This window comes from Dermacentor variabilis, chromosome 2, assembly GCF_050947875.1.
Source record: "Dermacentor variabilis isolate Ectoservices chromosome 2, ASM5094787v1, whole genome shotgun sequence".
Classification (NCBI taxonomy): Eukaryota; Metazoa; Arthropoda; class Arachnida; order Ixodida; family Ixodidae; genus Dermacentor; species Dermacentor variabilis.
Window position 1 is genome coordinate 71,517,881 of NC_134569.1, and position 25,955 is coordinate 71,543,835.

At 43.8% G+C, this 25,955-nt stretch overlaps 1 protein-coding gene across 2 annotated transcripts in view; it reads left to right on the forward strand.

Moving 5' to 3' along the window:
* Nucleotides 1-5,994: 5,994 nt before the first annotated feature.
* The window catches only part of Cbp80 (Nuclear cap-binding protein subunit 1), a 93,131-nt gene continuing 73,170 nt past the window's right edge, over nucleotides 5,995-25,955 (forward strand). Inside the window, exons 1-10 of one of the 2 annotated variants that reach the window (XM_075680897.1) lie at nucleotides 5,995-6,148; nucleotides 6,433-6,524; nucleotides 6,664-6,794; nucleotides 8,631-8,715; nucleotides 9,428-9,499; nucleotides 9,571-9,678; nucleotides 9,845-9,892; nucleotides 16,355-16,428; nucleotides 16,635-16,704; nucleotides 20,389-20,604. In XM_075680897.1, the coding sequence (XP_075537012.1) occupies nucleotides 6,109-6,148; nucleotides 6,433-6,524; nucleotides 6,664-6,794; nucleotides 8,631-8,715; nucleotides 9,428-9,499; nucleotides 9,571-9,678; nucleotides 9,845-9,892; nucleotides 16,355-16,428; nucleotides 16,635-16,704; nucleotides 20,389-20,604 (936 nt within the window). In that variant the 5' untranslated portion in view covers nucleotides 5,995-6,108. The remainder of the gene's footprint in view (nucleotides 6,149-6,432; nucleotides 6,525-6,663; nucleotides 6,795-8,630; nucleotides 8,716-9,427; nucleotides 9,500-9,570; nucleotides 9,679-9,844; nucleotides 9,893-16,354; nucleotides 16,429-16,634; nucleotides 16,705-20,388; nucleotides 20,605-25,955) is intronic. The other variant, XM_075680898.1, reaches the window with a different exon arrangement.

Here is a 25,955-nt window from a genome sequence, read left to right on the forward strand (position 1 = left end):
ACGTCAGTCTCACCCTCAACGATGTGTTCGTTCTGCCATGTCCATGCTGATATAAAAGATTACTTGCTAAAATGCTAAGAATTAATGAAAAAGCGCAGGTCTCGACTTGATGGACTGAAACATTAAGTCTCTCCTTGCGCTACTGTGGAGGAATTGAATTTTCCCACACGAACACTGTAGTTTAGCAAGTGATGCTAAACTTCATCACTCGTTGAATAGGGTAGTGCTTAAAAAAAAAAAAACTTCAGTAGGTGGTGATGCATGCTAAACTTTACCAATTGGGTAATGCAATTGACAGTCCCATGGGATACAGTGTGAACTGTATGTTGCGATGAGATGCATATTCATATGCATGTTTAGCCCTCCTTGTAAAAGGAGACGCTTGGACGGCAATTGCCAGCATGCCTTTGCAAGGCTCTTTCTTCTCCTCCATCTTCCTCTTCCTCCTCTTCAGACAGAACAGCAACTATGGTTCAAACTATAGGTGCCGACTGTTGGGGGGCTATGAGGCCCCCCCCCCCCACACACACAGACACACCTAACGTTTCATTGCCAGAGTTTTGTCACCGACATCATTCCATGTTTCTTTCGACTTGCCTTGACCTTTTCACTTGAAATATTGTGGCTAATAGCTTATTGCATAATTGCTGGCTCAGATGTGCACGGACATTAATTCATACTTTGCTTTATTTCTGCGAATCCTGACAATAGAACAAGCGCATTAGAAGTACCAACGGTGGGTGCTTCCTCTGTATTTTCTCATTTCAACATTGTTTTAAGTTTATACTGTAAACAGCATGCACATATACAATATATTTAAATACATACACAAGACAATGTTTATTATATTTTTAAAGAGAAGGAGGTAGCCAGTTAACAATTATTTCTAAAGGTATGGATAGCTTATGCCTAGAGAATGAATATGTTGCTGCGTGTTCACCTTGCTTCGAAATGCTTTGCGTGCATTTTGACTCCGAAAAGAACCTGTAGACCTAAGTGACCCCTTCAGCTGAGTCTTTTATCAAGGGCGTGTAACATGCATGTGAATGATGTGTGTCTGAGTATCACTTCTCTTTCCAGTAAGCAAAGCAAACAACTCGTCAAAAAACATTTCTAATAATTTACATTTATTGGGGATGGAAACATCGTCACTTGCATGCAGAGGTCATAAATCTATACAGGATGTCCCAATTAACTATCATGTAGCATGATTTAAAAAAAAGCAATGTGTTACTCGAAGAAAGCCTAGTGCATATTGTTTCCAGTACAGTAGAGTAGCTGCCAGTAATTCTTTTTTTACTGAGATTTAATTACGTAATTGTAATGATCTAACTCGAGACATACTATCATAATTATCAAAGTGTTAATGAGGCATTTGTAGGCACAGCCAAGGGACATCTAACTGTGGTATTTTCAGCAACGTACGAACTGTGTACTAATTTTTTCAGAGATAAAAAAACGCTGCAAAATGTGGCGAATACCACGTGACTGTGCTCTCGCTTAAAGTAGCACCCTCAAACAGGGTCCTTCTGAGTTAGCCAGAACAAAATGAAGGAAATAAAAGAATCACCGCCCAAGCACTCTGTACAGACAGTTAACCAGCAAAGCTGAAACGTGCGACCCCCGGTCTTTATCTCTGGGTTAATTCCGACGGTTCATTAAACGACGACTTGGTAGGGTGCCGGATCCTCGGTACGCAGTTGCTGCTTGTGCTCGGCTGCATGAACCTGTTCTTGCGCCCAGGCTGCAGCATCAGGACGGTGTAGACGAGCTTGTTCCAGGTTCTGCTTGCGGCATTGCTGATCGAAAGCTGCCTGCTCCTCAGGAGTACGTATGAGGCGGGGCCTACCCATTTCAGAGCTAGAGAGAAACTGATGCGCACCCGCTAAGCTGCGACAGAGAGCAGTAATGTCACTACTGGCGCTGCCAATCGCACGCCTCTCTTTCACTTTTTTTTTTTCGTGCATTTGCATGAGGTTGCGCCGGAGGAGTTTTCGGCATACAGGCGACAGACGGATGGATGGGCTAGCTATACACAGCTTCGCTGTAAAACATCGTGATCGAGCTAGTGCCTTATCTGCCGCGCCTCGGCCGAAATAACACATGTTTGGCGTTAGTTGGAAGCAAGCCGTGATAGCTGTTGTGTTAGTGTAGATAAAGTGCACGGATGGTTCCTTTTTTATTCTGCCACAAAACCTATCACTACAAAAGTGAATTGACGTCAGTGTAAATTTTTAAAGGTGCGTTTCGTTTCGTCCCAGTTGCCATGTCTTCCTCTAATGAGCAGAAGGTAAAAGTGATCCTTACCTTGGGAGCTGCAAATGACAAGAGGAAGGTCGCAAATATGTATCTGTCATAGAAGTGTGACAATAGACCAAATGTGTCGACTATCATTAGAAATGATGAAAACCTGACGCATACCAGCAGCTTCAAGAAACAGTAGCTTAGGACTCCATCTTTGAGTCGGAGCCTACGCACAGATGTTCTAGCACTCATGGCCTCAAACCCTTACGCTAGCATGTGGGACGTGGCCGCCCAGGTACCAATTCTAAGTCATCAGTTTGGAGGATTCTAAACGATGGCTTTTCACCCGTACCACCTTAACCAGCATCAATGCTTGGAAGATAGGGAACTGTAGAATTGTCTAGATTTCTCCAATTGGGTCCATACAAAACCCAATGAGGCACTGGGCTTTTTGAGCAACATCATGTGCATGGATGAAGCCAATTTTCACAGAAACGCCCAGGTTATTTCGCATAATGCACACTATTGGAGTGACTACAATGCACACTGGGTAAAGTGCAGTCGGCACCAGTACCAGTGGTCATTCAGTTTGGTGTGCGGAATTGATGCTGGTGCTATAATCAGTCCAATCTTCTTCGATCACACACTGACTGGACAATGTTACGTGGACAAAAGCCTTGAAGGAGTGGTGGATGAGTTTCTCAGCGAAGTCCCACTGTCATGTCTTCCACTTCTGTGATACTATCAGCCAGATGGAGAAGCAGCACACAGCAGCAGCCGAGCACGAAACTGGCTGGATGCGACTTTTCATGTACAATAGATTGGAAGGCACGGGCCTGTAAATTGTCCGGCTAGATCACCTGACCTCTTTCCACTCGATTTCTTTCTTTGGGGTAATGTGAAAGATCGTGCTTACATGATCGAGACGGACGTCAGACTAGATCAACACAAGGAAAACGGATGTCTGCCATAGAAATGAAGCTTCGTCATCAAGAAAGCCACTGCAGATGTAATAAAGCGGACTCAGTACTGCATAGCTACATGTAGAAGGAGACCTATTTAAACACATTCTATAGGCAGCAGTTTGTTTTTAATGGCGCTTACAAATTCATAGATAATAAGGGCACTCTAAAATCTGAAGTTTTTTTTTTCTTTCCTTCTTTTTTTTTTGCAGGCGCCTTGATTGCCAATTCGGCTCATTTAGAAGTGGTTATTTACTTCCTTGAGCGCATTGGTTCTGCCTTTTCTCTACACGTGGGTCGATTTCCGGTCTGTTTATTTGGCTTTTATTTTATGCCATGAACCTGTTTCTGCAGCACCTATACTAGCTCTTGAAAACTAAAACCGTCACTTTAATTTAGCTTTGATCCGAAGCAAGTGTCTGGCACAAAATATAGCTCCGGCTGCACTCTGTCGACGCGAGCAATGCCAGGATTTTGAAACATGCTGTGCCTATTCACGTTTTTCACGTTTTGCGCATGGTCAGAGCAGCGCTTTGGCCTCATTATCAAAGGGCTTTTGTTATAAATGTGATCAGCCAGCTTTGAGAGACGGATCATAAGTGTGACTTAGAGAGGAAGGAACAGCTTCCAAGCTGCGAAGCCTGCTGTTGGTGCTCCTTCCATACCATTATCAAGAGAGAGAGAGACAAAGGATGAGGAAAGATAGGGAGGTTAGGCAGTATATGTACTGGCTGGCCCCTGTGCTGGGGAAAGGGCTAAAGTGAATAAAAGGAGAAAGAAAAAGAAAAAAAAGAGGAAAATTCACACAGTAACGCGATGCTACGCACTTCAACAGTGAAAGACGGTCGCAAAATTAACAAGCCCTTAAAAACTTCAGCAAAGCCATTAAGGCCTTGAGTACCATTGTCAAGGTCATGCGCTGTCTCTTCGGGTTTGCGACAGGCAGTGCAGTTGCTTTCAGTCAGCTTATTTGAGGGCACTGCTTTATGATGTGGGTGGGAGCGCTGTCACATGGTAATTTTCATATTTCGTAGGGTTTGTTTGCCACTCGGAAAAAAATTGCACACAATTAGTATGCTGCTGAAAACACAGCAGTTAGGTGCCATTCGGGTGTGCCTGGGGTGCCTACAAATGCCTCATTGACACTTCGATAATTAGGGCAGTACTTCTAGAATTAGATAACCAATTGCAACTGTTGAATGAAATTTCAGGAACAAAAGAATTACTGCCGGCTACTCCACTGTACTGGAAACAGTATTCACTAGGTTTTCTTCGAGTAATGCAACTGCTCTTTCTTGTGCGTGATAGTTGGGGCACCCTAGCTGTATAAGTCACTCAGTAATCCAAATGAGGCCAAGCCGGATTCACTCGAAATCAAAATCAACAGCAGTCATACGCAGGAGCGCTTACACTTTGACTCACAGAAAAAAGAAAGAAAGACAGAGAGAGGCTGCAATTTCACTGGAAAGACGAAGCAGTATTAGCGATAGCGAAGTATACAACAATTACATGGAGGAACATTAACCCACCGGGATACATTCTAGTTCACTCTAACCGGGAGATGCCAGATTGTTGGTGGTGGGAGAGGACTCAGGCTGTGAAATTCAACTGTCTCCTACTATGAGGTCCCGTAAATTCTCATACAAGGTCACCTCAGTGAACAATTCTTCGACGTCACACGAAGTTTACTCAAGTGCAATATGTGTGTATGTGTGTGTGCGCGTGCGTGTGTGTGTGCGTGTGTGTGTGTGTGTGTGTGTGTGTGTGTGTGTGTGTGTGTGTGTGTGTGTGTGTGTGTGTGTGTGTGTGTGTGTGTGTGTGTGTGTGTGTGTGTGTGTGTGTGTGCGCATGTGGAAAGCTGGTCGGGCCCCACCCCCCGGACAAATGAAAACTTTCCGCCTATGGTTTAAACCAAGTTTTGTTGTTACCTTAAAATTTTGCTTAAGTGTATAGTGACCAACTGGTGCAATCTTCGAGATGAGTAGGCAAAAATTTGAGGGTAAACATTCTACAATAGGAGGGTAAGGAATGCACTCCTGGTATGCTGGCAAAATGTGCGACTAATATGCAGCCTGCATTGGCATTCTGCACAAAGTGGTTGTTTTGAATACAAGTGCAGCAGAAAAGTGATTATCACTAACGTACGGCATCTTGGCAGTGCCTCTGTGGTGCTTACGGAACATCAAGATGCCATAATCCCCTTGCTTTATTTGTCTCAGTGAGCCCTTGTTCACGGTCAGCGATCTTAACAAAATTTCGCACGCATACATATTTCCGCGTACACATCCCATTCCTACAGACACTAACGAGGCGCGTTTCACGTGGGCTCTTTTTCTGTATAGATGTCAAAAAATATGTTTCATGGGTTGGACCATATGCGAGGTTGTGTGTAGGATGGGGAGTTCGTTAAATTGAAACTTTCGCTAAAACAAGGCTCGGAAACGTGTGCCTATCTACCACGATTTAGTCTACGCTGCCGAAATGTACAGAGGCCACTGTACGGAAAGAGTAGGGCTGATTTACCGCGATTCTGCAACAAAGGCCAACTATTATGTTTCACATGTTTATATACAGTTATCGGCTGTCATTTACGGAGATTTCAATGTAGTTTTGGTTTCGACTGCAATCGCTGAGCTTAAAAAATGAACATTTCAGTTGTTTACGTAATATTTTATGCTTAAATCTAGCCTAATTTTTAAATTGTTAATATGTTATGTATTTATTGTGACCAGTAGATCTTGGTTGTGGCCACATAGGTCGTGGTTGTGACGATCCAAATCCATCTTAGTCGATCGACGAGCCGGTTAGCCTCAATCCTCAATGGCGTCCATCGTTTCGTTCTCCTGCGTGAACGAGCTTCATTTCTAACTGCATTCAGCAGTTTAATTGCTATTGTAGAAATATGAGCCGAAGGAGAGCGTACGAAGACGACGACGAAGATGGTAATATATGCTTGAAAAAGAAGCTGTCATCATTTCGGAGGTGGCGAGGCATTCTTATTCGGAATATCACTACTCTTTTCGCGTCGCACTTTGACGTGCCGGAGCCGGCGTGTGTTGATATTTACTGTTCACACTCATCACTGTGTTTGCTCCTGCCGCACAACACTTTTTAATCATAGATGCTGGTTTTCACGTGTCTGTATTGCCTGGCAAATTTGTTGTTCAAATTTCACATGGATTTCACGTGCATACTTGGCACCCATTCCCCGGTTCGTGATTTCTAGATTTCCGTGTGCGCAAGCGCCGAAGGGTCAGTTCGGAGCCCAGGGAAATAGAAGACCGCTTGAAGTCGTTGATCGAAAGGGTCGGGGAGAAGGTGAGTGTGAGATGAAGTGCTCTGTATATACTTTATTTCGTGCGGAACCTGAGCTATTTGTCTTCTTCCATGTACAGTGTTCTTGAGAAAATCGGTTACGTCAACATCTGACTTCATCTTTTTTTTTCCCACTGTATAGAGCACGTCATCGCTGGAAAGCAACCTGGAAGGACTGGCGGGTGTGTTGGATGCAGACCTCCCAAGTTACAAAGGAAACATATTAAACATCTTAGTGGACTGGTACGTGCGTCGTTGGATGCATCCAGGCTGGTCTGCATTTTCATTACGAGCTGAGGCAGTGCTGCACATTGCCGATTGCCTTGGTCAAGTCGCAACAGACCTTGTCTCTGCCAAGTTCGATTTGGAAAAGGGCTGACGTCATGTTAGCACATTTGCATTATATGGAAAAGTTAGGGGCACATGCCCTTGGGAGTTTACCGTAATGATCAGTATGAAAAGAGAAAGAAAGGGGTGGGGGTAGCCAGATTCAGAAACAGAAATCACTTGACAAAATTACTTTGATGTTCTCAGGGCAGCAGTTTTGCAGCTCCCACTGGGTGCATTGTCATTCTTCATGTGTGTTTTTACAATGATATCTGCTTATTTGCATGTGCACACACAAATGTCTTCTATGTTGACCTGCCTGACACTTTTTTTTTTCTCCATTGCGGCAAGCTGTACAGCCCATGTACTCGTAGGCTCAGCACAATAATTCTTAATTTGTAAGCCATCTGTAATGTGTGAGGAGCCAATTGAACTGCTTTTTGCTGCCTTAAGTGTGTGTACATGATGGCTGATGCCTAAAAGCGTACGGATATCTTATTTTTTATTTTACTGTCGGTCATTTAATTGAACTCTCATGTTTAGCTTTGCCTTGACCGCAGTGGAGTGGAAGTAAAATTTCACATTTTTAAGTTTGGAAAGGTGATATTATGTTATGCATTTCTGAAGGTTCTCATGTACTCATGCGGATCAAAGGCTTATTGTTTTATAATATTTCAGTTGATGTCAGAGATATAAATTAACTTGCCATTATGCCTGGATGTTGATTCATTGTATTGAAAGTATGTTGTATGTATCAGTACATAATACTGCCCTAGCTTCTTTGCACACGCGCAGGCCTTTCACAGTATCGTTACTAACCTTAAAACGTGTGCTTGATAGTTTTGCATGCACAGCCTGAAAATTTGTGACTTATTTCCCTTATTGGCTCATTTTATTTGGTAGAATGTTGGATTATTGGTTCAGTTTCACAAAACATCTTGTCACCTTGCTTTCTTTCATGAGGCAAGCACAATAACCAAGAGTATGTGACTGCGGATATTAAAATTTTCTGGTGACACTTGTGGGCTGCACACTTTTGTAGGTGCCATGATGCCGTCACTCATTGGCATGAATGCCTAAGCACACAAGTATTGGAAAAATGAATCACTTGTAATTGTTGAGTTATAATTTATTTGTGCCCTCACCGTTGCTCGGGAGGAATAGCCAAACAGTATATGGCATCGTTATTTAATTTTACGTCCTGTAATTTCATAGCTCATTTAGCACAGAATACTAAGTACCAGTAGTGAACTTCTTGTGATGCTAATTCGATGCATTTTCATTCTATATGTTGTAGCCTTTTTTTTTTTCTGTGTCTTTGTGTGCAATGTCATGGAACATTTTTGGCCACTGGCTGGAAAAAATGACCCGTCGTGGTTGCTTAGTGGATTCGGTGTTGTGTTGCGAAGCACGAGGTCACGGGATCAAGGCCCGGCCATGGTGGCCGCATTTCGATGGCGATGAAATGCAAAAACACTCATGCACTTAGATTTAGGTGCACATTAAAGAATCCCAGCTGGTCAAAATTAATCAGGAGTCCCCCACTACGGCATGCTTTATAATCAGATTGTGGTTTTGCCACATAAAACTCTACACTTAATAAAATTTAATAGTTTAACTGAAATGAATACAGTGCAAGACAGATAAAGGAACGCACAGTACTGAGTTTTCATGATGATGCTTCATTGTCATGTCACACATTATTCGCTTCACCCACACACCACCAACAAATTCAAAGCTATGTGTTGTCATGCCAGTGATCCTGTGTTCCTATTTTTGCAGTGCCATCTTCATGCCAGAGAAGACAACCATCTACACAACGCTCATTGGCCTGCTCAATGCACGCAATTACAACTTCGGTGGCGAGGTTAGTTTTAACTGGCAGGAAGCCCGGAGAAACTTTAGCAACATTGACAAATTCATCCTTTCAACATTGACAAATTCAGCAGTGGCAGCTAACTGAAATTATTGAGAACAGTAACAATCAAGTGCCCATATAGGCCAGCAAAAATTTACATGCAATTTGATGTTGTGAATTAATACATAATTATAATGCAAAACTTTATTTTGTAACCTGGGCCCAGCCCTGTAATGCCCTATGTATAATATAAGCTATGTTATTGTGAAACCTCAAACTTTTGATCTAAGCATAGGAAACTTAACGCAGATTCAATAGTAGTGTTTTTTTTATATGCTGGAGAGTTTAGTTGTGGCTAGTTTGGCAAGCCAATTACTAGTTAAATTATCACTGTACTAATCAAGTTATAAAACAGTTTATTGTTTTTGTAGCAATACACTTCTTATGACCATAAAGTGAGCAGGTTATTCTATTTTTCCTTCATCTGTGACCATGTGTGGGCATTACAGGGTGTTTAATTAGCTCGGCAAACCAAAGTGACACATGTATGTTAGGAACGTGCATAGCAGTTGAAGACATTACAAGCTTACTGTTGCACTCATGGGGCTGAGGTGAGCAGGCCGCATGTTGAGACCCCTGGTCCTTACCTTGCTGCTATTTGCTATGTAGAGCCCAGCTGATCAAGCATGTGTTTTGAAAAGCTGTATTGTGTACTATGCAGCTTGTGGAGCTGTTGGTGAAGAATTACAAGGAGCGGCTCAAAGAGTGCAAGTTTGAAGATGCAAGGATCATTGTAAGTTTCAACTGGCAGATGTCTCGTAAGTCATTGCTGCAAGAAATATAACATCATGTTTGTTGTTCCAGGTGCGAGTCTTTGCGGACCTCGTTAACTGCCATGTCATTTCTGTTGGCTCGGTGGTCAGTCTCTTTGAAAGCATGCTTGAGGTCACCCTTGAAGAGAATGTACCACAGGTGAGCCCAGCGATATGGCTTCATGTGCTTTTGTGGCACCTGTATCATGTTGAGCATTGTTTACTGGAAAGAAAGCTAGCCGACTCGTGAGTTCTTGAGCATGTCACAACTTCCATTTCCTGTTGGTGCTCACTGTTCAGGTTCTGCTTCACATTTTAATCTACAGGTTCGCTCTGACTGGTATGTCTATGCTGTGCTGACTGCATTGCCTTGGGTGAGTGATGGTGTTTATATGCATGTGCTGTTCCTGAACATGTCTGTTCAAAGTCTGCTTCTATGAATGTTGAAATCATGCCACATGCTGCTCACTTTGATGTTAAGTTCATCCCAGAGTATTTAAGCATTTGTGCATGTACAGTTATAAGAGCAATGACACAAAATGTCAGTTTTCTTGCTTTTTTAGGTATCTACCAATTTCACAATCACAATATGTTGCCATAATTCTATGAATGCATAACAAATCTGTGTTGGGAAGGCTTCTTCATTACACCATGAAAATGAGAGGTGGGGGTCACATGGTATCAGAAACCATTGATAAGCATGTCAGCCAGCTCAGTGCAATGTTAGCTGGCTACACCATGATCATCTTGCCACAATCTAAGCATGTTAGGGACTCTATAGGATAGTATAAGGGCAGCATTTGCAGAGGGGTTAGTCTGCCATTCATGTCAGAACTGCACATAGCACATTTACAAAGGAGCAGTAAGCATGTTTGTGCACTTCTTAAATCAATTGCTTTGTTGATGCCTATCATTTGTGTGTGAAGGCTTTCTTTGTACAGAAAGAAAGAAAAGATGTTTCACTTGAAAGTTATCCAGTTTACATCACTGCATCGAACTGAATCAATTAAGCAAGAACAAACGACAAACAGGAACTATGGCTTTGCTACAGCTTCATCCTGCAGTTTCTACTTGTTTAGCTTATTGCAGCAATTTTACAGAAAATCTTAATGAATGCAGTGTATTTTAAGCCTTTTCACAAGTGGCATATTTCATCTACGGTTAGTGCAATGAAACAGAACGTCAAGCAGAAAAAACAAAGCAGTGGCTTCGAAAAGGGATCTTGCAGGACCTCTTCTTTAGGACAAATTGTAAGGAAAAGGTGGTTTGAAATCGGAAAGCTGATTTACTGGGTGTGCTAATATTTCATTTTTGAGGCAAGCAGCATTGAAGAAAGCAAGACAGAAAGAAAAGACGGACACAACACTATCAACTGAATGATTTTGTCAAAATCACACTAGTAAATATCACTTAAAAATAAACGTTCGGCAGAGACACTAACGTGGGGGAATGTGAAAGAATTGTAGTCCCTTTGGTGAAAAGTTTGGTGCCGTCTGCACGTTCCTTGTCCGCGTAAGCTCTAGCCTGCATTCTAACTGCACCTCCGTAAGGCCAAATCGAAATGCCTTATGTTGACAGTTTTTTGTGATCACCTTTGAAAATATGCCAGAAACACCGTCTGCCATAGACGCCAACTGAGTTAGACTGCAAGACACTTCCAAGCACTACCTTCTTTACCACATTTATAGGGGTCCAGGCAGCTGGCCATGTTCTCTACGCATTTCCTCAGTGATAAAACAAGCTACCATACTTTTCCGCCTGTGACCTGCCACCGTATGTAACCTGCACCCCCTTAATAACAACAGCCCTGAAAGAAAAAAGAAAATGCGAGTGTAACCTGCTGAAATAACTGCATACAACAATGCCCAAATTTTTGCGAAACAGTCTCCATTCGCGGATGCATGACTCATCCACATTGTGTCTTTGGCCAGTGGCTCTGTTTCGCCCCGCTTCGGTGATGCTGATAAAGTTGGGTTCGCACAACGGTCGTGATTGTGGTTGAATCAGTCACGTAACATGTGACACTTCGCTGCGAGTAAGCCACGTTTTTCGTTTGTGCAACTGGTGTCGGCGTGACGGCATGGTGATGCTTGCTTTGTGTGCTGTGTCGAGGTTGCGGTGATCCAACGCGGCATGCGGAAACATTGCGTCAAGTGCCTAATGGTGCAGACAGCGCTGGGGAATGCCGGCAAGTGGGTGCCGTGCGGCCTAGGATTTGTCGCCTGCTGATGTGCTCCCTACTGACGCCGAAAATGTTCTGCCGAGACCTACGCAGTAGTTGCATTGCGATTCCGGACACCGTCTCATTTGAGTTTCACAGGTGCTGACACTGCTGTACTGACATGCGCAGAACTCGACGACGGCGAGATCATTCGTCAGGTTTCTGCTGCACCGCCGGATGATGAGTCGGAAGATGACATACCATGTGCTACACTGCCGTCGCATGCAGAGTATGTACAAGCAGTGACTGTGCTTTCAGCCACCTATAGTGACCGTACGACCCTCTCCGAGATTCAGGCTTATCTGATTGCGTGTAACCGAACAGCAGACTGATGACGGCCATGGTAGCCAACATAGCCACGGTAGCCGCGCAGTAGATCCAGCTACTGCTCTCGCCTCTGGCAGAAAAGCTGGTCTTCGCAGTGGCCTGGGAAAGCAGCCACTTCTCCCATTTCCCAGGACCAGTTGCCCAGCAGGAACACAAGCCCTTGGCATCCGAGAACGACGTAGTGGTGGATTCGGGGTTCTCTGGATTGAGCGCCCAGTGAGAACTGGCTGGCCTTGAACGCTGAGCAGCTTGGAACACCGGCAAGCGCCATTTGAGCTCAACACTTCCTTGTTACCCCCGCACAGTGAACACGGCATTGTTTCTGTTTTCTATGTGCTTCTGTACATATCATGACAATAACCCATCGGGAGTTAGAAATGCAGTCTTGGGGCGGTCAGCTTCATCCATAAGAACTTGCCAGTACCCTGGTCGAAGATCCAAGGATGACAAAAACTGCGCCTTGCAAGCAGTCGAGGGCGTCATAGATTCGGGGCAGGGGATAAACATTTTTGCGTGTGATTTTATTTAGGTGCCGATAGTCCACGCAGAACCTGATGCTACTGTCCTTTTTCTTCACCAGTACAACTGGGGAGGCCCAAGGTCTGTGCGAGGGCTGTCTCACGCCACGGTGAAGCATATTGTTCACCTGGTCGTCAATGACACAGTGTTGTGCATGCGAGACTCAATATAGGCGCTGGCACAGAGGTGCAGGCATGGGTGCCTATGTCGATGTGGTGAACAATGGCAGATGTGCGACCCAAAGAAGGTTGTTGATCGTGAAAATAAGTTTTAAAATGGTTGAGGAGCTCCAAGAGTTGGGTGCGCTGGTTATCAGAGAGCCGAAAATCTATTGACAAATTGAAGGCATCTGAAGATGATGAAGCAGGTGAAGTAGCAGGGGTAATGCTGGCGACAGGTAGGTCAGCCATGTCATCAGGCAGTTGAAGAGGATAAATGGAGTCAGTGTCCTCAAGTCGACCGAAACGTTCAATACAGAATAAAGTTGCTGATGAAGGTAACCAATTCATAACTTAAATTGCACCGCAAAAGTTTTAGTTGTGAGAATGGCAAAAGGAAGGAGCAAGTTATTGCGAGAGGCAAAGGCTTCGGAGTGTGAAAACATAGCAGTAGCATAGGCAGCGTAGTCTTAAGAGAGAGGCACAAGAGCGGAAGAGAAAGCGGGTATGTCAGTGTCTGCAGCAACGACCACTCGGGCAAAAGGAGAGAAACGTGGCCCAGATGGGGCATCATACATTGGCCATAATGCAGGTTTGGCATGCGCACAGTCCATAACGGCATGATGTGTAGAAAGGAAGTTCCAGCTCAGAATGACCGTGTGAACATGGTGAAAAGGCCACAAGTTCAACGGCACATGAAACATCGTGAATGACAAGCTGAACAATGCATGACACGGAAGGCTGGACGTGGTGTGCAGTTGTTGTACGCAGAAAGACGGAAGAAAGTGGGGTGATAATCTTTCTCAACTTGCAACATAGTTCAGCACAGAGGCAGAAGCTCTGGTATCAACAAGCGCTTGTGCAGCAACATCCTCAATGTACACGTTCATTTCGTTAGCTAGACAAAACTGAGCTCTTGAAATTTTTTTACATGAGCACAATTTTTGCCTCCGGTACTGCGATGGTGAGTTTTCCGCTTTGACGGGCTGGAGTTGATGGAGCATAAGGGAAAGTGAACGGTGACGTGGGGATGGTGGCTCGTGTGTGCCGAAGGCGCGTTGACCCAACGAGATAGAATGAAGCGCTGAACTAGACAAAACCGCGCTTGGTGGGGGTTCAGGATGAGCACAGCCCTAAATTCGGTCATCATTACGTATCTGGAAGTTAAGACGATGGCAAAAGCGGGCTACATGGCCTGGTAGATAGCAGAAATAACATATACGCCTGTTATTAACTATGTGCCAAGGGTTGGCAGGTATTGGGGTGCGATGCAGAAAAGAGCGGAGCTGGACTTCCAGGTGGCTGGGCCGTGTAGGAGGCGTTTTGTGATTGCTTGGGAACTGTGGTGAATGAAGCTTGAGGCCTGGCTGTGATGTCAGCGTAGGGCAGAAGCGCAGAGACAGGCAGCTGCTGTTGAGTGTTAGGCATTGGGTATTGGCAGCATCTTGGAAACTTGCTGTTGGATTACCTGTCGAAGCACTGGGGCAAGCAATTGCATAGGCTCCGAAATGATGGGCACAAGGGTCAATTGTCATGCCACTTCCTTGCGAACAAACTGCTGTATTTACTTCAGTAAGGAAGTGTGGTCACCCGAAACATCGCCCAGAGTGAGAGCCGAAATGCTTGCCATGTTAAACTATGATCGTTTGAAGGATTTTAGAAACGAGCATGTGGAAGGCATTGTCCTCAATCACCTTCATCATGTGCCTGATTTTTTTCATATTCTAGCATGGCGGAGTTGATGTGAATGTATGCTGTAAAGTTTTCACACCACGTACTTAGATTTAGGTGCACATTAAAGAACACCAGGTGGTCCACTGTTCCAGAGTGCTCCACTATAACGTGCCCCATAATCAGATTGTGGTTTCGGCACATAAAACTCCATAATTTATATTTTTTAAAGTTTTCGCCTGATTGCTAGGCGTGACTACGCAAGGGCTGTTCTGCGTGAAGCTTGCACACAGCAGGTTGGCTGAATACTTCCACGAAGCTTCTCTTAAAAAATGGCAATGTTTAGTTTGGCGGCGTCATCCCACTTGTTGTTTGCACTGGCTTGTTCATAGGATGATAGTCAGTTCTCTACGTCGTGGTCGTCGGTGCCGCTGAATGTAACCGGGTCTCGCTATCTGGGAACGCCAGAACAAATGACAGCCTCGGAGTGAGTTAGCCTCTTGTGGTGACACGTCGTCAAGCATAGTAGAGGCTGGTGGTAGAGTCTGGGTATGGAGTTCCATGGTGAAAACTGAAACAAGCAACTCCACCAAATTCAAGTGCACGTTTAGGTGTAGTCGTGATTTACCGCAGGGACCAACGGGAAACGAAATCGCTCTGATCAATGGCCAAGCAGGCCGAGCAGGAGCATCAACAGCAGTCTTCTTTTACGTGTTTTGCCAGTGTTCGTACATATCACTACAATCAATGCAAGCACACATTTAGGTGTAGTTGTGATTTATCACAGGGACCAAAGGAAACGAAAGCACTCTGATCAATCGCCAAGCAGGGCGAGCACGAACATCAACAACAATCTTCTTTTACGTCTTTTGCTGGTGTTCGTATGTGTCACTACATACTTGAATGCCCTGTTGCAGAAATGTACGTCATAAGGAGCACAATTACTTTAATAAAGCAATATTTCTATGCCTACTTTTCTAACCATTAGGTAGGCATAAAATGGCAAAGTATTGCTGTCTAGCAGATTTGCATGATGATGATTGCATGATGTGCATCCAGATACATCTACCTCACAACCATGCAGCATGGCAGATGCCCTATCAACACATAATTGACCCGACTTGTGTATACAAACATCTGTTTAATCTCTCATGCCACCTTGCTTTTTACCTAGAAAGCACCCTAGTGCCTGAAAGCACAGGGTGCAGCCATGGTATTTACAGTAAAGAGATAATTTAGATGAAGGGAATCGAACAGCGCAAAAGACAGGACGTATAGTGTAGACAAGAATCCTGTATTTAGACTGTTTGATTCCCTTAAACATGCACCAACCAGCCCAGTTCAGCACACTCCTGCAGATTGGGTAGATGATGGTTAGCCCTTCAGGGAAGCTTTATGATGTATTAACTTATCGTTGAGACAGCACACAGTCTGGCCAATGTAGTATTTCTCACGTTATAGAGGAATACTATAGATGATACCTGTCTTATATATATACTATTTGATGATTACCTCACGGTGCTCGGTGCTGCTTGAACCCATTTGTCCATAGCAGTGCATGACTTGCTCAACTTGTCCTTTGCCGAAAATGTGACACCAAAACTATACCTTGCCCAACTTTGATCTTTATTTTGATGTATGGTATTTTCTTATTTGCTACATGTCTGTTTGGGTAGCATTTATTGGTGTGATTTCAATAATATTCTTCAATTGATAGCGCTATGTCCGTCTATTGTTTCTTTTTTTCTTTTTCTTTCACACTTTGCTTGCCTCAAGAGGCGCGATGTATTGTAAGTGTAATAAAACAGGATTTTTCTGCCTCAGATTATTTATTTTTTTTCTCAGCAAGGAAACGAAGGTATGTATTGTGCCGTGAAGCTCCCATTGTAAAACAGTAAGCATAAATCTGCCACTTGGTGATCATTGTGTTTGTCATCCAGGTGGGACGAGAGCTTTATGAGAAAAAGGACCAGGAACTGGACCGGCTTATGCGCCACATTGATGACTACATCAGGTATGTGGGTTGGAAACTGCAGTGTTTGACAGATAGTGTTCAGCAACACCTTTGCTCTTATGTAATGGAAGAGACAGTGATAACCCTTATTTGTGCAAGTCAACATGGTGTTGTTTCCGTTGTGCAGCTTCTGAATGCTGAATTCAGTGCTTTTGTTCCTGCTGATTAATGTTCTCGCACTTCTACTTGTGCATGTTTGTGAACAGCAAGCGGCAGAAAAGGCATGCCCCAGCACTGCGTGTTTGGCAGGCCCAAGTTCCCCATGCCCAGGAAGAGGTGAGTGGTGCTCCTGTGCCTTGAAATTCAATTTTAAAAATAAGATTAAGTGTGCAGATTTGACCTCTGTTCGTTGTGAATCAGGCAAGCAGGCTTTGAGTGCTCGGGCCATTGGCCACCCATAGCACCAATTGCCATTTTATTTATTAGCATTTTCTTTATTTTGTTTGTTCTTTCCTTGTAAGTGACATTTAGCAACTTTGTTGCCTTTATTATTCTGGTGTGCAGCGTCAAAGTTATGTACAAATGAGCTGGTGAAAATGGAAATACAGTCAACTTCCATTAATTCGGCCCCAATTGGATGGACAATATTAGTTGAATTAATCCAGTGGGTTGAATTAAACAAAAGACAGAAAACATACTGAAATGCACCACTGATTCACCTGGCATTATTTGCCCTGATTCTAACATTCCCCTAAGTTGAACTTGCACCCACTTATTGGTTCGAAGCATAAAACTAACGTAGAAATGACATTAGAGCTCCTAAATAAAGTCAAAGTGAAACATCAACATGATTTTCTAGCAAAAAAAAAATGTTGCATGCCTCAAATTCTGGCAATAAGAAAAAAAATGAAACCAGCGAACTTTACCTTCACAGAATGAGCATGAGATGTCCATCGTCATCATTCTTGGACCAGCAATTTATCGTGGTCTACGAAGAACCACATGTCACCCTCCATGTGGTCCGTAGCACTAAAGAGGAGCACTATCCTTACTTTTATGCTGCAAAAAGTTAGTGTGGAAGCTGCAAAGCTCATCTCGTAACTGATAAGCCCTCGCAGCGGCGAGGGCCTCACACCGTCCTTCCTAGGGCAGTGGCAGCATGAGATGTGTATTTTCATCCCTCTAGACTTGGTTTTCACTGCCACATGCAGATTTCAGTTATTTTGTTACCAATGGACATCCAGAATGTGCCATTTCATTCAGCTTCCGCTTATTATTTGACATTCTTGTGACAAATTTTGCTTCGCTTTAGCCAGTTGCGTGATGGACTCCAGATTTTTGGTTTATTAAAGCACAATGTTCACTGAAGTAAAGCATGGCAAACCAAAGTTTACACTTTGTTATATCCACTAATTTTTTTTGTTCGTGTTCATTATGTCAAGGTTTGAACATATAGCAAAATATCCGAGGACACCTGAGCATTTCTTATCATTTGTGGATGTGAAATCATTAATGTCCATTTGAACGCCGCTGAGCGGTCCTTCGAGTTATGAACTCCTCTTGGCCAAGCGAGCTGAAATACTTGGTGCCTGTTAACGCGATAGCCTTAAGGAGCTTGTGTCCCAGAGAGTCTGGTGTCGATGTCGAATGTTGTTTCGGCAAAATGATTTTAGAACCACCTATACTCAGGCTATCCATGTGATGCAAGGGATTTACTGAACCAATTGAATTTTTCAAGCTAAATTACGTGGAAAAATCGTAAACTGTGACTTACACACAACCTACAAACATGATAGCTCTCAGATTGTAATTTGACTATATTAGAAAACATAATTCTGTTATGCGAAAACTCATAGAAACCCCTTTTCCAGCATTTCTGTCATTCACAAACTAGCCGCGGTGTCTGTCAGTTGCGCACACCGGCGTGCAGGTGTCTTGACGGCCGCGGAGTGGCACGACTGGTTCCTTGCAATACCTCCAGCTGGCATTCGCCTCCGTTGCATCACGGCCCACGCAAAATACGGCATTTCGACCAGAAATCCCGCCTTCGTGCATAATGTTCTCGGCTAGGATCTCCCAGTAAACATTACAGTCACATACGCTCCAGTTGCCTGGAAGTGTGAGAAACAGTCAGGGGACTTTGAATGCTACCGTATTCCACTCTTAAAGGTGAAGCTTAGGCGTCCTCCAAATCTTTTAATTTGGCGTTACCAAGGTGCAGTTAGAACGAAGGTGAGAGATTGTGCGAACAAGGAATGCGTGGATAACACAGGCTTCCGAAAGCGAGAGTGAGGGTGATTTGGCATCTTGGCAATGGCCTCTCCCGTTACGCAACACCTGGCAGAGTGCTGCGACAGCAGTTGTTCCCTTTTGCCCGTTCTGCTCCGTCAAGGCGCACTCATGCCGTGGCGTGCTCGTGCCGTGACGTTGCAGCCAATTAGAACTCCATCGAAGCGCGCTTGTGATGGAGCACCGCAGCCGATGGAAATTTAGGTGTTGCTACAGACATGGGACATCGACTTTTACAGCGAAGCTGTCCATGGCTGGGATCCCAGGATTTCTTCGTGGCATGACATTGACAGAAAACTATCATCATCTATGGTGGCATTTATCATCATCTGTGATGTATACCCCCAAATGCTATGGCTCATACCCCCGTAAGGCAGAGGCTACAAGCATTTAGAAAAGTGAAGCGAACAATGCATACATTCTTTGGAATCATGCATACAATGTACAGAATAGCATACGTTCCAATAAAGAACAAGCTCACAACAAGCATCCAAATCACATAATTGATGATAAGGCACATCTGCGCCTACATGCAATGCAAAGCACATAGCGTTCCCTGCGTACGTTTCACGGTTAAGATTACTGTTGTGCAAACTTCCGGGGCGACGGCAGCTTGGTTGTAGCATACGAAGCAGGGAGTGACATAACTACGCTTTCGTATGTAAAAGAATGAACCCGCCTACGACTGATTTGTGTTGTGACAGTGCTATAGAAAGGCTACATATAATGAGGACTCCTGAAGAGCAGCGTTCATATGAGGCATTGTAAATTTCTCTTCTCTCTGGTCCGTTCCTTGTAGGTGCACGAAGTAGAGGCACAAGCCAAGTCACATGGTGTCGAAACGTCTTAGGCTAATAATTAGGTAAAGTGCTTGTGAATGTTGCTACATTGAATAATTTCAACTTATGTCACAATAGGTAATCGCTCTAGTTGTTGTTCATACCTTCGCTGAGCAACCACCTGCACAACATGGATTGGAGACCATTTTTCGCTCAATGAACCATTTGACACTTTCGCATCAAAAGGTCATTCTCTCTGTGAGCGGAATCTTGGTAAGCCAGAAGGAGACACAAAAACAAGAAATTGATAGTGACACCACCTTAGAGTTTCTGCACCAGTTCCCCATAGCGTTATGGATTTTTATGTTCATTCTGTGGTAGGTAAGTTCACATTTGTGGAGAACTACAGCTGGATGCATGAAACTTAGGCAGTACTGGGCTGCTAATAGGAAACTGAAATTTTCAAGCTTTGCGAGTGTTTCAGGGGTGCAAGATTGACATTTTTGTTTGTATTGTGAAATAATGGCAGTTTACTTAAAAAAATATAGAAGTGTGAACCAGTCCACCATCATTTCCTGTTCTTTCAGCCATGCATGCACTTTGTCCACCCATCCCCCTTTCTGTTCCTCCGAAAAGCATGGTTACCCTACATTGAACTCGTAACTTTGAAGGTTTACAGCACAGTGCTCAAGTTAGCATTATAGCTGTGCTCTTGCTGAGTATGTATCCATTCAGTCTTCCTACTTCTACAATAGCTAAAGGTGAAGTTTGAAAGCAAGAGAGCGATATCCATCTAGCTTTTGTGCTTCAACTCTTGTCATTATGTAATACCAGCTCTCCTGTTCCCAAGCCATGCTCTAGGAGACATTATACACTGTAGCACTCTTGTGATCATTATACTTTAGTATTGTGTAGGTTTATTGGTCTGGCTTGACCTGTCTGTGTTCCACAGGGGCTCGACTGTCTCTGGGCACAAGTGTCGAAGCTGCGCTCTGAGAAGTGGGTAGAACGGCACCTGGTGCGCCCCTACCTTGCCTTTGATGGTGTTCTGTGTGAGGCCCTCCAGCACAATCTGCCCAGCCTGGCCCCACCACCACACCAGCCACAGTACATCTACCCCTTCCCAACAGTGGTATTCAGGCTCTTCGACTACACTGACTGTCCTGAGGTGGGTTGTTTGTAAAAGATGCAAAGCAGTGCAGCCATAGGTCTTCTTTGTACATTGTTTGCTTCCTGGCATGCACATTCTTGTTGCTCTGGCAAACGCCAAGTAAATGAGGGTGACCTATCCAAGTGCTGTCTTTAAAGGGCCCCTCACCGGGCCACATAGCAAATTTCGATTATACTCTGGAAGGTGTGTACCCTCTAGGGAGCGTTCCGCTGCAAGAATTTTTCAAATTAGTTCATTAATAGTCGAGATAGAAATTTTCAGGGCCGCGAACCCATGATTTCAGAAGACAAGCGTCACTGCCAGGAGAGACACTCATTCCACTTGCACCATCTGGCCTCTGCAAGCGAAATTCCTTCCCTGTGTTCTCCCGTACCAGAGCTTGAAGATCGCATGATGCATATGTCACGGGCCCCGCCTTAATTTTTTTTCCCCTCAATTTTTTGTGGCGCGGCGCACTTACACTGACAGCGTTGCGTGCAAGCTGTTGCGATAGTCTCGTTTTATGCAGCGTACAATTTTGCGCGCTGTGCACGAGGGCACCTGACTAGTGGTATAAGTCAGTGCTACGTGAATACTGAGGGAGACACAAGCTGATCACAGAGCATGACTGCACGCTGGAACACGGTAGAAAATGACATAGTTTCATTGTCTGCACGACGTGGGAACAAGCAGACCAAATGGAAATACATCTCTCTTGCTTCTGTGCGAAGTAAAACAAAAACATGCAGACATTTGGTTTGTGTGTTTTATTATTTCTCTAAACTTTAATTCGTCTATTGAAATAACAGATTATACAAATAACAGATGTTGCCTTGAATGATTCTTGAAGTTTCGTCACAGCACATCACAGCGACGTCACAGCACAAACACGTGTACGTAGGTGCACTAGCACGTATGCATCACCCTCCAGATTGGAGCACGTCGCCAGGAGAAGGGCAAGTGACATTCGGTTAGAAATTACAGCTCTTTCTGCGGTGCGTAGCAATGTAATACTTAGCAGACACAATCATTAGTGTGCATTGTATGCACTGCGCTTGTCAGCTCAAAATGACCAGACCTGGTGAGGGGCCTTTAAAGGGCAAATTGGGCAATCTTTTAATATGCATGGATTTCAATGAAATTTGTTTCATAAGTTCTGGTCGCTTTTATTTTCTGCACAAAAGCATGCCTGTGCTCAGATTCAGCAGCCAGCTTGGATGCCCAAGCTCACTGGCTATGGATTTCTGTCCTTTTACTAAAATTGAGTTTGTATGTTTACTAATATTGAGGTGGGATGCATTCCGATGGGGGCAGAGTACAAAATGATGTGTTTTTTGAAGAAGACCCCTTAAAGAAGTCGAGGTGATTTAAGTCCTTTTGCCTTGTGCATTAGTTCCACCTAAGGTAAATGAAAAATTAAATGTCAGTCATTGAACCACTGTGATGGCATGCAAGCACATTGCTCGAAATGAACTGCAATGTTTTCACATGATGTTCAGCCATGTTAGTGGTTTCCACTTCGCATTAAAGGAATCTTTCTTGGCAGGATTTGCCCCTGCTTTTGCCCATGACTAAGCTAAGATTTTTTTGCTAACAAGTGAATGGCATCATGAGTCTTTTTGAAAACTTACAGGCAAGAAACAAATGTATTAAGAAACATGGTTGACAAAGTCAGTCCTTGTGTAGAATTTACTGCAGTAATTCCTACCATTCAATTAATGCTGCTCATGCTGTAATGGAAAGCTGTATAGGCTGATGTATTTTGCCTGTCCATGTGAATAAAGCTAATATATTCTGAAGGACTGTAGTGCATGCATCTCTCTTAACTGTGCTGCTTGGGTCATTTCTGGAAACAGTGATGTAGTTGAGAGGCAACAAAGGCTCATGAATGCTGCCAGCCTGAATATGCAACTTTTTGGCCAACCCCTAAACCTTTATTTCTTACTTTGATTACCTCCACTCACACAAAAAGCACTGCAGCTGGGTCGGGATCATTAAGCAAGGCCAGCAGCTTGTACAGAGAAAGACAATATATGTTTTTACGAAATCCACTGGCATAAACCACAGCCAGTTGTGTTGGAACTAATTGTTTGCATCAGCTGTTCGAATCTAGAACAGACTATCTGTGATTGTGTCACTGCTGTCAACAAGCATGAATGGGTGAACAAAGCAAGAAAGAATGCTTGCCTGTTATAAAGGTTTTGGGGTCCTAGGACATTGTTTGACATGTGCATCTTTTCATGACTGAACATGTCAGTGCAAGCTATGGCCATTCACTGGCAGCACGAGAATTTGTGCCAGCAAAATTAACATAGGGTGACCTTCTGATTGTGTGTCACCGTGTATGAGTAGAGCCAGTGTCTGATTTTTCTGACTCCCTAAAAACTGAAAAAATGTCAGAAAGATCGAGCAGTTCAAAAAAACAAGTGCGCGCCTTTTACTCCCCTCAACAGCTCAAATCGTCACAGCTATGTCTGAAATTGCTCTGAAGGTCTGCCATTGCAATTATTAGGTGTCTCAGTGCTCATATACTATGACAGCAGATGGCGGGCGCGTGCTTGTATAATTAAGGAACATATACTTTGCCCCATGACGGTAACCCCTTTTCACTCTTGGTATGCTTCACTGCAATAAATTGGATGTGCTTGACCGTGTAACAATACTGTATTGCGGCAAAGCTGACTATCGGGAACTGCAGGGTTTGTACATCTTTTTAAAAGCCTTGAAAGCCTTTGAATTGGCAAAAAGATATGCAAGGGCCCTTGAAACTCCTTGAAAACTAGTGTGCTTAAGATCTTTCAAAACGGGTTGTGGGCAACGTTTACACATTCAAATTTCATGCTATGGACGCTATCAGTAAACGAATCTAGTATTTTCAGAGTGGTGCTAAGTGATAGGTATTGCACCACCAACTAAAGGCTTGTTTACATTGCCATAGCCATCATGGAACCAGGCAAAGCCAGATCAAGTGACTAAGGTGTACCAATACTTTTGCTTTAAGCTGTATAGGTGCCTGACTCAAAGTAAGTTTCGACCATTTGGCTGTAATGCGACGAGTATCTTGTGCTGAAGCCAAGCACTACTAACCATCATGCTAGAAGGCAATTGATATCATTACAACGTGAAAGCCAACTTTGAAAAGTTACCTGGAAAGCTTGAAGCATGTGTTCAACTCACCAGCTGCTTAGCTGTAAAATTTTGCCCCCATCAAAATGCGGCCATTGCTGCCGATATCAAATACATGACCTTGAGCTCAGCAGCACAATGCCATAATCACAATTTTTCAATGGATGTGTATGAATAAAGTTTGTTCCCCCTCCTTGAATTTTGGCCTTTAGCATCTTTGAAATTCTTTAATTGTCCTTGAATTTTCAGTCAAATGTTCTGTAGGAACTCTGGAACCGGAATTATGCAATGCTTTTTATTGACCCTTGCGCTGTACTTTCAATTCTTCGAAGCTACTGGCAAGATTGACGAAGGTTGAGTCGGCACCATTGCTGACAGTGGCAAATTCTTTCAATGAAAAACACAACACTGAACAGTGGGAAGAATGGTAGTGAACGTCGAAACAACTAGCCTAATGTTGCAGAGTTGCAGTGCAGTACAAAATTATCACATGACCACGCACGAAATAAACACCATGTGGCCAAATACAAATTACTACAGTAATCATGGTGCCTGTATTTGACTGTTTCTGACAGTGCTGCAGTTCTTGGTATGGGTAGTAACCATGGTTCGCATTTTCGCACTATATTGTCTTTTATCTTGCCAGGACTTAAGAATTGTTATATGCCTTTTCAGTCTTGCATATCTGTCATCCGATGAATGGAGCCTTTGGGAACCAAAGTAGAAAGTATTGCCTTCAGTAAGATTTCTGAACTGATGGCGATGGTACATCTGCAGCAATCTGCAGCATTCTGTTTGGTTCATCTTGGTGCATGATCTTAGTGCTCAGTGGTTGGAAATATTTTTATGCTTGCTTGTTATTCTGCCGTCACCTGTTACTGACACACCATGTATCTGGTGTCTTATCACATGCAGTAATGAAAGACCATTCTGAACTGCCATAACTTGTATCAAGGTATTAGTGCAAGCAGCATGAAAATTTTTGTTCATGATGCTAATGCTGGCAAATCTCCTCGTTTCATACGTTGTCTGCTTTGTGAGACGCCTGCCATACAATTTCCAGCACTTACCATTTAATCACAGCACATGTGCACACTGATCACGCAAAAGAGGAATAAATGCATAGCCCTCCATTATAATGTACCTCACAGCGCCAGTGTTGCTTTGGTATACTTTTAAAATCTCTTGAATCAATCACTCTAGTGGCAGTAATTTGATAGAGATAGCACCATGCAATGCTTATGGCTTACTGTCAGTGGCGACACCACCACATGTATCATTCGCAAAATGCAAATTCACTACAGTCAGCATCCTATTTTTAGGACACCCTAGGGGCCACAAGAACTTTGATAAATCGGGCAGTCTGAAAAAGTGAATGCATGCCTTTTATAACCGCCAAAGGGCTCAAATCACCAGAGGCATATCTGAAAGAGCTCTAAAGGCCTGCCACTACGCTTATTAGGCGTGTAGGTGCTTGTGACGTGACAGGCGACGGCAGGTGCAAGCGTGTATAATTAAGGACCACGTACTGTGTCTCGTGACGGCGGCCCCTTTCAACTCTTCGTATGTTTCACCGCAATACAGTGTGTATGTTTCTCTGCACTACATTGCATATGCTTCACTGCGCAACACCTAGTGTATAGCGGCGAAGCTGACTTTTGGGGAGCGGCATCATGCAACACTTGATTCTTGCCATGTTTTCTGCGCTTCATCGAGGACGACAAAGGCAGAGTCGACACCACTGCTGACAGTGGAAAATTATTTCAATGAAAAACATGGCACTGAGCAGCAGGAAGCTTGGTAGTGAACGTTGAAGCAGTTAGGCCTAGAGTCGCCACCATGGTGGCTGCAGCTCCCAAAGGATCAGCATGTGGGAGCGCTGATTTGCGGCGGTGAGATAATAAAAATGGTTGTGGTGGTGGCTTCGATTAATTCCATTTAGGACCTGTAGTCTTGGCAAAATCCTGGAATATTGGACTGCGAAGGGTTCCAGCATCCAAAATTTCAGACATTCTTATACATTGGCCCTGTGGGTACGTGGCAGTGCCATGAAGGCATCTGAATTATCAGGAATGTCTGAAAAATCAGGCATCCAAAAATTTGCTGTTGACTGTATATTGTTTCATTTGATTTTCAGCTTCTCTGAAAGCTGCTTCATGTTACATATAAATATGTTGCTATGGAATAGTTACTACTATTGGCGAAGAGTAGGCCCACTGTGATTGACAAAGTGACAGCATAAC